General features: G+C 42.2%; 1 protein-coding gene across 1 annotated transcript in view; it reads left to right on the top strand.

The window, feature by feature from the left end:
- TBC1D9 (TBC1 domain family member 9) overlaps positions 1–9,047 on the top strand; it is a 69,751-nt gene extending 60,704 nt beyond the window's left edge. The window contains exons 16-20 of the mRNA XM_023513460.1: positions 1,185–1,250; positions 2,068–2,154; positions 5,494–5,568; positions 5,663–5,766; positions 6,941–9,047. Of these exons, the coding sequence (XP_023369228.1) occupies positions 1,185–1,250; positions 2,068–2,154; positions 5,494–5,568; positions 5,663–5,766; positions 6,941–7,663 (1,055 nt within the window). The 3' untranslated portion in view covers positions 7,664–9,047. The remainder of the gene's footprint in view (positions 1–1,184; positions 1,251–2,067; positions 2,155–5,493; positions 5,569–5,662; positions 5,767–6,940) is intronic.
- The last annotated feature ends 3,921 nt before the right edge of the window (positions 9,048–12,968 follow it).

The following is a 12,968-nucleotide window of genomic DNA, read 5'->3' as shown; positions in this document are numbered from 1 at the left end:
CCTGTAGTCCCAGCTACTCAGGAGGCTGAGGCAAGAGAATTGCTTGAGCCCAAGAGTTTGAGGTTGGTAAGAGCTGTCCTTGACATCTGAAGAATTGTATGGAAGGTAGAGGCAAGATATCTATCCTGTTTGGCTTTGCAGAGTAAGACAAGGGGAAGAGGAATAGTTTTAAACTGGTTTTGACACTCTGAGATCTAATAATGACTATGAGTATTTTTTTCCCAAGAAATGACATACACACATATGCAAAATTTTACATTGTATGGGGTTTGTGGACTTTATATATAAACTTGAGACTACAGGTTAAGGATCATTAGACTTAAGTAAAAGTTACGGAAGAACTTTTAGTGTTTAGAGTATTCATGGGTAAAATGAGATGTTACTGGTTATAATGAGCCCCCACTCTTTGAGAATGTGTAAGCAGAAATTAGACTTCTGTCTCACATGGATGTGTGAGTGGAGCTCCCTACAGTAGGCTCCCTGTCGGGCCCCTTCCAACCCAGATTCTATGATTCTTCTTCTCCTTCTTTTTCCAAATATGATTCACCTTTAACTAGATGCCCTGAGAATATATACACATTTCCAAGGAGTTTTTCAATTCTAGGAATATCAACTTTAAAGGAAACAGTAACAATTCTTTTGATTGAAGCTATGGTGATACAAGAACAGGTTAGGATAAATAAGAATGAGGAAACACGTAGGAGAACTCAGAAATGACTAAAATGGACTTCTGAGATGAGTAATTTGGAGCAATCTCAAACACATTTTGAAGTTATTTCTGAATTCTCATAGGTATTTAGGAGATTGTGGCCCAGTCACACAAACTTCCTCTCTAAAGATACTGGTTTATTATGTGTCAGACGCTATTCTAAGTGTTTCACTTCTGGTTCTCACATTTCATGGAGTCCTGACATCAAGATCACGGGTAGAATCTTCTGTTCTCATCTCACCTTACAGAGGAGAAACTGGGGTACAGAGTGGTTAACTCTCCCTAGGGTGCATAGTAAGTACAAAGGATTTGAAACCAAGTGGGCTGGTTCCAGAGCTCTTAACCCAAATATGTCCCATTGTCCCCAATGGCTTAGTTGAAACTTGTAAGCAGTAGACTTGTCAAGAAAACACTGAGCCTGGGGGGATTACTAGCACACACAAGGCTTTTCACACTGGTGCTTCTGTGCTTCTAGGTGCCGCCTGCCACGGGGACCTCACAGAGAAACTCAAACTCCTGTACAAAATGCATGTCCTTCCTGGTAAGTGAGCTGTATAGAGCTGTCTGTAACCTTGACCTGGCTTTCTCTCTCTCTTTCTCTCTCTCTCTCTCTCTCTCTCTCAGTGTAAACTGTTTGCTCCTTTTTGTTATATCACATTTGGTATATTCATTGGTCACTAAGAATGAACTGAATAATGACTATTTGTGTTAAGCTCCTGAATCATCCTGTGCTTGTTCTGAGTTGTGGTAAAGGAAAAGAGCAGGAATCTGCAAGAGAAGGAATAAATAGCATTTGGTAACACTTGGGACATGAGAATTCTAAGAGATGAGTGGAGGACACACTGAGAGTCTGAGACTGGGGAGGGGCGGGGGCAGCTTCATCCTTGGCAGAAACAAGCAGGAAACATGGGGAGGTTCTGAGTTCATGTTTAAGCCAGGTTGGTCTCAGCCAAGATATATTTAGCAAATACTAAAAAGAGAGAGAGAGATTGGCACTGAGGATAGAGATACGGTAACACTATAGATTTGGGAATTATCTTTAGAGCATACAATTTTTAAGATTTGGTTCATAAAGCATTATTCCCCAGAATTTTGGAAATTCATCACACAAAGGAAAACGTAAAGGGGCACTTTGGTGTGGGATTGTTGAAGGGAAGGTGGAGTTGTAAATGGAGGGACCCCTCCCTCCCTAAGGTTTTAGACTCTGTAGTTTTCCAGGCTCCCCAGTGATGTGACCCCGTCCATCTTTGTAACTTTAGCTTCTCGGCCTCCCCCTATGTCATTTCCTTTGGTAATTAAGCATGCTTTCATTGAGTCATGACCCTGCCAGTATGAAGATTCTTTCCTCCTCTCCCTAGAGCCATCCTCTGATCAAGATGAGCCAGATTCTGCTTTTGAAGCAACTCAGTACTTCTTTGAAGATATCACCCCAGAATGTACACATGGTAAGTGACCTCACCAAAAGGGTACTGTCCGCATTTTCCACAGTGCCCTCTGTTACTGGAATAAGCCTTGCCTCCAGAGTTAGTCAGTCAAAGAGGTATATAAGTATGGTTGCCTAATGTGTTACTTTCCTTTCAAATTTTTAAGATCAGGCAACTATTGGAGAAACAGGTACTTCAGTACATTGAAGGGACCATGTACAGCATTTTGCAGGGGATTAGAAAAAGCATATCCTATAGAACCTTTGGAAGTTGACTACCCATGGGATTGTAACAAACTGGTGGACGTGTGGAGGTGATCAGCATAAAGAACTAGGCCTGCTGTACTGATACATGTATGTGGTACATGTCCAGTCTGTGAGAATGAGGTCAGCTTCAGGAGGTGGTCAATGTAGGGAGGTGGTCAACTGTGGAGGTTTCACTGTCCTTTTCTGTTAGGCTTAGGCTCATGAACAACATCCTGTCATTATGGAGCTATCTAGAATTGGGACTGGCTTTTATGTAAAAAAGCATTCTCTTACATCTGTCTTTGCTCGACAGCCGGTTGGCAAACTATTTGGCCCACCACCTGTTTTGTATCGTCTGTGAACTAAGAATGGTTTTTACGATTTTAAATGGTTTTTAAAAATCAACAGTAAAATGATATATCTTGCCATGTGAAAAGTACATAAAATCAAACCGTTGGTGCTTATAAATAAAGTTTTGTTGGGACACAGCTAAGTTCATTCACTTCCGTATTGTTCATGGCTGCTTTCATGCAGTAGTGCCAGAAGTAAGCAGTTAAGGCAGAGACCATACAGCCTGCAAAGCCTAAAATTGTCACTACCTGGCCCTTTGCAGAAGTAGTTTGTCAACCTCTGCTGTATATGGATGTTAGATCTAAAAAACACGATGTAATTTCTTTATATCTTCACTTATACATGTCAAGTGATATACTGTTTTGTCATGTATGAATCATCTAAGCAGCATCCCTTGACTTAATCCTATAGTAAGCTGTTTACTTTCTAATTCATTATTAAGGCAGCTTCATCTGTTTTTACCTAAGTCTAAAAGTAAATGTGGGTTGTCTCTGGGTTCTTTTGCCTCTTCAATTTGCTCACCCCCAAATTAGCACAGCTTAGCCCTGCTTTTCAACTGTCAGCATCTAAGTGATTGAGGAGAGAAGTGAACCAGGTTCAGTCTTATACTGTGATTGGCAAGACAAGTTGAGGGTAAGAGCTTTAGAGAGGCTGCAAGCCGTGGGTTTGTTATCTAGGTGACTGCAGGCAGCTGCCTGCCTCGCTGAACCTCAGTTTCCTCATGTGGAAAATGGAGGTGACAGTTGTCAAATTGGGTGCAGTTAGGTCCTAGTAAGATGATGTAGTAAGGCTTCTGCATAGTGTCTGAGCATATCCCATGGTATCCTCAATATTGCTGTATCGCTCGGACTGGTATTCTGGCTGCAATATGTGAGCCATACCTAGTAAACACTTATTTCAGAAAAGGGTTCTCTTGTTTCAGAAATGCTTCAGGAATGCTCTCATGCCCAGCAGCATTTCATGTCATGGAAAGATGCTTTTTAAAAGGTGTTTTTCTAGTACCAAAAGTACTATTACTTAGTATAAGTAATACTATACTAACGTTTTTTGGGGTTTTTTTTGTTTTTTTTGTTTTTATGAGACAGAGTCTCAAGCTATCACCCTGGGTAGAGTGCTATGGCATCACAGCTCACAGTAACCTCAAACTCTTGGGTTTAAGTGATTCTCTTGCCTCAACTTCCCAAGTACCTGGGACTACAGGTGCCTGCCACAATGCCTAGCTATTTTTTGTTGTTGTTGTTGTTGTTGTTGTTGTTGCAGTTGTCATTGTTATTTTAGCTAGCAGCGTTGGAAATATATAAAATAAGCTAAAGCTGTTTTAAAACCTGACTAGGTAAAGGTAACTGTTAATCTTGAATTTTCTTCAGTTTTTTATTCAGATAGTGTATGTAATACACATGTACACAAAAGCACACACATATAAAACTAGGATCAAACCACCTGTACAGGTTTATATCTTAAATTTCTCACTTAAAGTCAAGTGAAAACAGTATTGCGTTATTAAAAAGTATTTGAAAACAGTTTTTAAATGGCTTTGCAATATTCGGTGTATGGGCTTGCCATACATTAAATACTTTTAAAATATTTACTGGTTTCCTAAATTACTTTCAACCTTAAGAGGAAAGAAATTTCACAGTGACCTATAGTACATTTTCCTCACTCTGTCTTAAAAGTTGCTGAGATTAACTTAACACATGACACAGTCAAGGTCACGTATTTGGCAAACCAGCCAGCTTTGGGGTGTTTGAACAAGGACTTGAATCCACTCTGACAGCTGACAGATTGGTGGTAATCGGAGGGCTTTGTATACCTCTCCCTTCTGACGTCCTCACATGCCCTGTATTGTCCTATTTTAAGAAGACCAAAAAATGGATTTTTTTTTAAATCTTTTTTTTTTACTTCAGACTTATATGAGGGTACAAATGATTAGGTTACAATGTTTTCATTTGTTTGGTAAGATCCCTGTTGTAGTTGTGCCCCTCACCCAGGAGGTATGCCACGTACCCTTACATTGAAATACTAAATTATCGATCTATAGCGTATAACGTTTTAGGAAAATAATTATTTTTTCTGGGTTCTACCAATGTAGGTTTTAATTTCCTCAAAAGAGTGAGTTATTGATCTTTTGCAGGGCGTCGCAGCAGAAAATCAATCCCATATATGCAAAGTTAAGATGACAGTATAGACAGCATAGCAAAGGAAGGCGAGAAATCAACTTTCAGAGGAGAAAAAGATATATTCAAACATTTTTTAAGTACTGGAGATGATACGGCATTATCCTTTTAATTTTTAAAAAATTAATTTATTTTGAGACAGGGTCTCACTCTGTCATGGGTTTGAGTGCAGTGGCATCATCTTAGCTCACTACAACCTCAAACTCTTGGGCTCCAACGATCCTTCTGCCTCAGCCTCCCAAAGTGCTTGGATTACACCTTTAATTTTTAATCGTACACTGAACTCCGGCTGTGAGAAAGAATTCTGTAGCAGTCCTTCAGCTAGAAATAGGGTTGTCAGATAAAGGATACAGCAAAATTGAATTTCAGATTAAAAAAATAATAATTTGTTCGATGTAAGTATATCCCATGCAACATTAGAGATAAGCCAAAAATATTACTTGGGCTTCATCTGTGATTCAAATGTAAGTTGGCATATAGGTGTTTTATTTTGTTTTACCTGAAGATTCTTTAACTTTCTAATACAGATCCTAACTCTATGGTCATATTCTATAACATCCTTCTTTTTTCTTCCAAATATTTCCTGGTAGTGGTTGGACTGGACAGCAGGAGCAAACAGAGCGCTGACGATGGCTTTGTCACAGTGAGCCTAAAGCCAGACAAAGGTACCCATATCCTCTCCTGGGTATTTACCTTCTTCACGGTGGTACATTTCTTCCTCGCCTTGTGAACACTTATTTCTCCATGTGTGGGTTGTAGGGAAGAGGTCAAATTCCCAAGAAAATCGGAATTATCTGAGACTCTGGACGCCAGAAAATAAATCTAAGTCAAAGAATGCGAAGGATTTACCCAAACTGAATCAGGTAAGTGCTCAACAGTTCATTCATTTCAAACCTTGACGCTCCTCTTTCCAACCACAGATGAAGGTGAAAGAAGTACCCCTCACAGTACATGGTAGCTTGGGAGCGCCTCGTTGGTCTCCATTTAGATCTATATTGTGTATATTTTTATGCATCAGAAATATACTTAGTTGAGAGAAAATGACCGCTGCAGAGAAGATGTGAACCACAAAATACTCAGTTTCGAGAGTCCATGCATCTTAGGCCAGTCATTACAACTCCCCTCAGATACTAAAAGTTTGCAAAGCACTGTGCTCAGCTAAAATGATGTCTCAGACGTGTTTTCCTTAAGAAGTTGAAGTATAATAAAGGAGAAAAAGACAATATCAATAATTACAACACAGGATAAAAATGCTGAGTTTCCTAACAGAATCACAGGCTGAAGGCATTCCTTGCAGTTCAGGGAGGTAAGGGGTGTGTCACAGAGCGGGTTGGGCTCACCTTGGAAAACTTGGAATCCATTCTGAAGTGTGTAGATGTGACAAGAGATGAGCCTGGGATTTCCTTAAGACACTTCGACAAGGAAAAAGAGAGTAAGAAAAAGAGTTAGTGAAGCAAATGTGTACCACATAGTCAGACTCTAAGTGGTATATGCAGGAGGGCTTTGTCTTTTTTTAATTTTTCCTATTTTATGGATGTGTGAAATTTTTCAAATAAAATGGAAAGATCAATAAAGAGTTTTGGTTTGGGTTTTGTTTTTGAGACAGAGTCTCACTATGTTGTCCTTGGTAGAGTGCCATGGTGTCACGGCTCACAGCAGCCTCAAACTCTTGGGCTTATGCGATTCTCTTGCTTTAGCCTCCCAAGTAGCTGGGACTACAGGCACCCACCTCAGTGCCTGGCTATTTTTTTTTTTTTTTTAGAGAGGGGGATCTTGCTCTTGCTCTTGCTCAGGCTGGACTTAAACTTCTGAGCTCAAGGGATCCACCCACCTGGGCCTCCCAGAGTGCTAGGATTACAGGCATGAGCTGGTGCCCCCAGCCAGTAAAGAGACTTTAAACGTGTCCATCCATCCTACACACAGGACTTTCCAAACATCTTCGGGTGTCATCATTTAAATGGCTTTTCAGTCCACCTGGTCCTATGTCTCTCTTCCCCAGATTTCACATTATCTGTGTTTTCCCAAATCCCTTTTTAGGGGCAGTTCATTGAGCTGTGCAAGACAATGTATAACATGTTCAGCGAGGACCCCAACGAGCAGGAGCTGTACCACGCCACGGCAGCGGTGACCAGCCTCCTGCTGGAGATCGGGGAAGTGGGCAAGCTCTTCGTCGCCCAGCCTGCAAAGGAGGGTGGGGGTGGGGGCAGCGGGCCGTCCTGCCACCAGGGCATCCAGGGCATGCTCTTTCCCAAGAAGGGGCCCAGCCAGCCTTACGTGGTGGAGTCAGTGGAGCCCCTCCCGGCCAGCCTGGCCGCTGACAGTGAGGAACACTCTCTCGGGGGACAGATGGAGGACATCAAGCTGGAGGACTCCTCGCCCCGGGACAATGGGGCCTGCTCCTCCATGCTGATCTCCGATGACGACACCAAGGACGACAGCTCCATGTCCTCGTACTCCGTGCTGAGTGCCGGCTCCCATGAGGAGGACAAGTTGCACTGCGAAGACATTGGGGAGGACACAGTCCTGGTGCGCAGCGGCCAGGGCTCGGCGGCGCTGCCCCGGAGCACCAGCCTGGACCGGGACTGGGCCATCACCTTCGAGCAGTTCCTCGCCTCCCTCTTGACTGAGCCTGCCCTGGTGAAATACTTTGACAAGCCCGTGTGCATGATGGCCAGGATTACCAGTGCAAAAAACATCCGGATGATGGGCAAGCCCCTCACCTCGGCCAGTGACTACGAAATCTCGGCCATGTCCGGCTAACGCAGGCACCTTCCCTGGGGAGGGAGAAGGGGGGAGGGTTTTTTATGTTCTTCTGTGTTGGGGTTTCTTTCTTTTAAATTAAATATTTATTAGTACCTGGCTTGAAGCCTAGTGTTTTCATAACATAATACAATGAAAACTGTTGGAGAAATATATAAACACCTCAATGTAGGTACAGTTACACTCTTGGTGGGGGGAGGGGGATTTACCAGAATACAGTTTATTCAGTGAATTACAGAAAAATGAATTTGTCAGTGATATGTGTATATTATACCTTATTAATCTTGCTGTTGAGCTGTATACATGGTTTAAAAAAATAGTGCTGTTTCATGCTAAATAAGGCAGCAGTCATTTGTGTATTCAGGCTTTTTAAATACAATTAGGGCTGCAAGGAAAATGAAATAGAACAAATACGAGACTCTTCTTTAATGGAAAAGGCATTGTCAGCTGGGGTAAATCCTGTACCACTTTAGAGAGTATTGGAATATTTTTATGATTTGAAATATACTTCATAAAAGTCTCTATTCAAAAATCATATTAAAAAGATGTTCCCCTTCAAAGGGAAAACATTTGGGGTTCTAAACAATTATAAAAATGTAAGTGACTTTTTTTTTACATGATACCAGAATAACACTTGTATTGGATCAATTTGGACAAAGACCAATTTTGCATTAAAAAATTGTTCTGATCATTTATGTCAGCTGATCAGAACTCAGGGGAAAGTAACAATCTTTTGTTACAGAGACTTTGAAAGTGGCAGCAGTGATAGAAGGCTCAGGATAGGTTGGGGAGGTGTTTGTTTTTTAAAGTACTGATGCTTCTGATACTCAGTGTTCAGCTTCTTATTACTTAATGCAAATAGAGCGAAAAACGAAGCGATACACTTTACCATTTCTATATTCTCCATAGATTCAAGAAATTTATACCACATATCGCGTATGACCATCTTTCCATTAAATTGATGTAGAGATAATGTAAACGGAAAACAATCTGCAAGATAATGTAACTGAATGTTTTAAAACAGAACTTGTCACTTTATATGAAAGAATAGTATGCTCTATCTATTTCCTGAATGGATGTGGAAATGAAAACTAGCACACCTGCACTTTGAATTCTTCTTTTTTATTACTAGTAGAGTTTTGGGTTTTTTTACAGACATTGGAAAGTTTTTTCTTCTTATCGTTGAATTCATAATCATGGTCACATTTCCTTTGCTTATTCAGAAGATTCCTTTCGACGCATTATTTTCATATACCTTGTGTCTTTAGTTAGCTGTTGCTGCTGTTGATTGTTTTGTTTACCGAATGATTTTTAAACTGTCCAATGAAGTAGTGTTAACTTCAAATAGGATAAATGTGAACAAATAAAATACATCAGATACTCAGCTGTGTCTTTTTTTAATCTTTGTGCTGGAGTTCCTGCCTAAGGCAATGCCGTTATATTGTTGACAATTTTATTAGGCAATCATTTTGACTAAGTAAGTGAATTTTATAGGCAAATATGTTGAGATAAATACAGTTTTTAGCATGAGTATATTTAAAATAAAAATTATTTGTTATCTAATTTAAAATACTTATCCTACATAAGTAATAGCAGGGTAAAAATTCCTATTTAATCCTTGTGAGTACACTATGATACCATTTGGTATGAATTGCATTAGTTAGTAGTCATCAGTTTGACTCTTAAGATTGTTATACATTACCCCATGTATTTCCATTTATTTCTATCGTTAAGGTCTTAAATATCCCTGAACACAGTGAACAGCAAGTCATTCTGAAAGCGTGTCTCTATTGAGGGTGATAATTATCCCTTGTGATTTTGTCCTTATTCTTTCAAGCCCTTTGTAGTGCTTTCCATCCCAGCACCATATGGCATTATGACAATTTTAGTCTATGTTCCCTTCTGAAGGCTACCTACGAAGGAGCCCAAGCCCTTGAGTTGCAATTCCAGCTTAGTCTTTGAGATGAATAGGCCTGTGAGCTCATTCACCAGCTCAGAAGAACAGCCTGGGAGAATCATTTTGCTTTCAGCCTGCAGAAGACAGCCTGCGCATTTCAAAGCATGTTTTCTCCAAAAAGATTCAAGTTCTTGTCTCGTTTTTTTTTTATGGTTATGATATGTGTGTTTAGCATCTCCATGGAGCGTGTTTTCTGATGTCAACTTCCTGTGATTTGCCGTCTTCTCTGAGTGGCCACTGCAGACTCGGCCCTGGGAGCCCTCCCGGTGCTAATATGATTTCACCAGTGCTGATGATGGGATCGTGTCCTCATCCCAGGGAGCTTCCAGCTCCGGAGCACGGCCCGGGGAGCTTTCACATATGAAAACGAAAAAGGGAAATTCTGCTGCTGCTACCAGAAGGGGACAGAGCAAAGCACATGGAGCATGAGAGTGAGCGGGCTGGGGAAAGGGACAGATCCAGAGAGAACAGCATTCCTCTAGTACCACTTCAAATCTGACTCCAGGGAGGAAGAGGAGGTAAGTGGAAGTATCACGTATCTCAGGCAATGAGGAGGCCGGTGTCCTAACAGCACCCTCGTGCCCATAGAAGGGTCACAAGCAGGCCCCAGGCCACTGCAGCAGCTGCTCTCTCCTCTTTAGAGAGGGGGGCTGAGCTTCTCGTCCTCCCTTTCCTGGCCTTGCAATACTGTAGGCACCTTCCCCATCTCAGCAGAGTAGCCTGGTTTCCAGCTGAAGCTTCTTCTAGGTGACATAAACTTATGCTTCTGGAATCTAATGGTGATTCAAGGGGACATGTGAGCAGCTGCCTGACTTTCACCTCCCATTAGCAGGTGCTTGTAGTCCCAGGTACTCGAGAGGCTGAGGCAGTAGAATCATTTGAGCCCAAGAGTTTGAGGTTGCTGTGAGCTGTGATGCGACAGCACTCTACCAAGGGCGACAAAGTGAAGCTGTCTCCCAAAAAAAAAAAGGCACCTGACTGTGTGTCCTCCATTACTAACCTGTAGGAAGGATCTTCCTTTGTTGCAGCACCAACCCTAACCTGAAAAGACATCATTGATGTGAGTACAAAGCATTTCACCCTGTTTTCTGCTTTGAAAAGACTCCTTTACGTAATCTTTTGTTTAATGTGTATGTTCCTGATGTGATTCTTTAACAGGAAAGCATAGGGGCACAAAGGAATTTACAGTTTGGAAGTGAGTAAATAGGCTGGGCCTGAGATTCACTTCCTTCCTGTGGGCTTGTTAATACAATGGGCTGCAGCTAACCGTTCTGCACAGGTGCTAAGAACAGACGACTAGGGGCCATTGGTAGATTAGTCAGGCTTTCTGGATTCCTCACCTTTTTTTTTTTCTTTTTTGAGACAGAGTCTCACTATATCCCCCTCATTACAGTGCCCAAGCGTCACAGCTCACAGCAACCTCAAACTCTTGAGCTGAAGTGATTCTTGTGCTTCAGCCTCCCAAGTAGCTAGGACTACAGGCACCCGCCACAACACCCGGCTATTTTTTGGTTACAGTTGTCGTTGTTTAGCAGGCCGGGCCGGGTTCAAACCCACCAGCTTCAGTGTATGTGGCGGGCTCCCTAACCACTGAGTTATGGGCACTGAGCACAGTGAGGCTGTAAAAATAAATCCTACAGCTCTTAGAACACTCAAAACAGAAAATGTCAGCTAGTTTGATGGCCCATCCTAGGACTAGGCTGGAGGTAATCTTCTGGGGCCTGTAATAGGTATAGTGAATTCATTGATCTCAGGAATACTGACCTCCTACGATGTGCCAGATACTGTTTTAGACACTGAGGGTACAGCAGCAAATGACAATGACACAAACAAAGGAAAAACTCTGTCTTTGAGGGAAATTTGCACTTTAATAAGGGAGACAGTCCAGCAAGACAAGTTCCATGTATGTCACATTAGTGACCTATGCAATAAAAAACTGGGGGAAAGTAAATTTGAAATTCTGGGCTTGAGAAAGTTGTGAAATTTTAGATGGGGGTGTTCAGGGAAGACCTCACAGACAAGGTGACTAGTAAAACCTGAGAGGGAGCTTTTCAGACAGAAGAAATCACAGGTGCAAACGCCTCTAGTGGGAATATGCCTGGTAAGCTTGAGGAACAGCAGGAAAGCTGAGGAGCCAAGTGAGTGAGGGGATGCCCAGGGAGTGAGGGCAGAGGGTAACAGGAGCCAGATCCCACAGGGTCTAGGAGGCCAACAGCAAGGCTGGCTCATAACCAAGAGAGGCAGGAGCCACCAAAGGATTCCAAGCAGAGAAAAGACATGACCTGACTTAGGCTTTAACAATAATTCTGGCCAAAGAATTCTTTGAGCCTTTCAATGAAAACAAAGGTAGAAGGAGGCTTTCAATGAAAGCACGAGGATAGAAGGAGGCAAGCCAGTTAGAAGGTCACCGCAGTAATCCAGGCATGAGTTGCCGGTGGCTTTTTCCTCTGTCCTCACTTCTGAGGCCTGGAAGAAAACTACGGGGACACCCACCATATCCTAATGGTCAAGACAGGCAGGTGGGATTCAGATGAAGGGGTGTTCAATGAGAGACTGATGTTTTCTTCCATTCTGTCCCATCTATCACACTACTGGGTTTTCCTGAGCCTTCTGTGACATTCACCAAATATTTTAGCATCTGGCTCATGGACTTTCTCTCTCCCCTCAGTTTTTGCTACTATTCAGGGAACATGAACATCTAAACAGAGAACCCAATTAGCTGGACATGGTTGTATACACCTGTAGTCCCAGCTACTCAAGAGGCTGAGGCAGGAGGATGACTTGAGCCCAGGAGTTTTGGGTTGCTGTGAGCTATGATGATGCCACTGCTCTCCAGCCTGGGTGACACAGCAAGACACTGACTCAGTAAATAAATAAGTAAATGAATAAATAACCCAGAAAACACTTCAACCTTGATTTCCTGGGTTCCCATGACAGGAACAGCTCTGTCCCCTGCTGTATAGAAATATAAACTCAAGTGTCCAGCACTGTCACTCCCAGGACTTTTGCCCATGGCACTTCTAGTCTTTTAGATCCCCTATTAATCCATGGGGTCTCTCACTGATTTTCCTATTCAGATTTGATCGTTTGGTCATCTCTTCAACCACTATCTTCCCAGCTCTGTCCACTCCATTTGCTCTGATCCTCTGCAGCTGTTATCTGTGGTGGCCTCTCTATAAACACCCAATTGCGAATCATTACAAACTTATCCCTTCTGCACTCACATCTGCTCTCCTGAGTAGTAGACTCTGCCAGTGGGGGGCGCTGCACCGATCCTATGATTTTATCTTCAGATGGGTCCTGAATGTTAATTCACAATCAGCAATTGTTCCATCTCTGGTCCAATCC

Source organism: Otolemur garnettii, unplaced genomic scaffold, assembly GCF_000181295.1.
Source record: "Otolemur garnettii isolate 467f Iridium unplaced genomic scaffold, OtoGar3 scaffold00041, whole genome shotgun sequence".
Taxonomy (NCBI): Eukaryota; Metazoa; Chordata; class Mammalia; order Primates; family Galagidae; genus Otolemur; species Otolemur garnettii.
The sequence above is the reverse complement of the archived record's forward strand: the minus strand, read 5'-3'. Positions and strand labels throughout refer to the sequence as shown.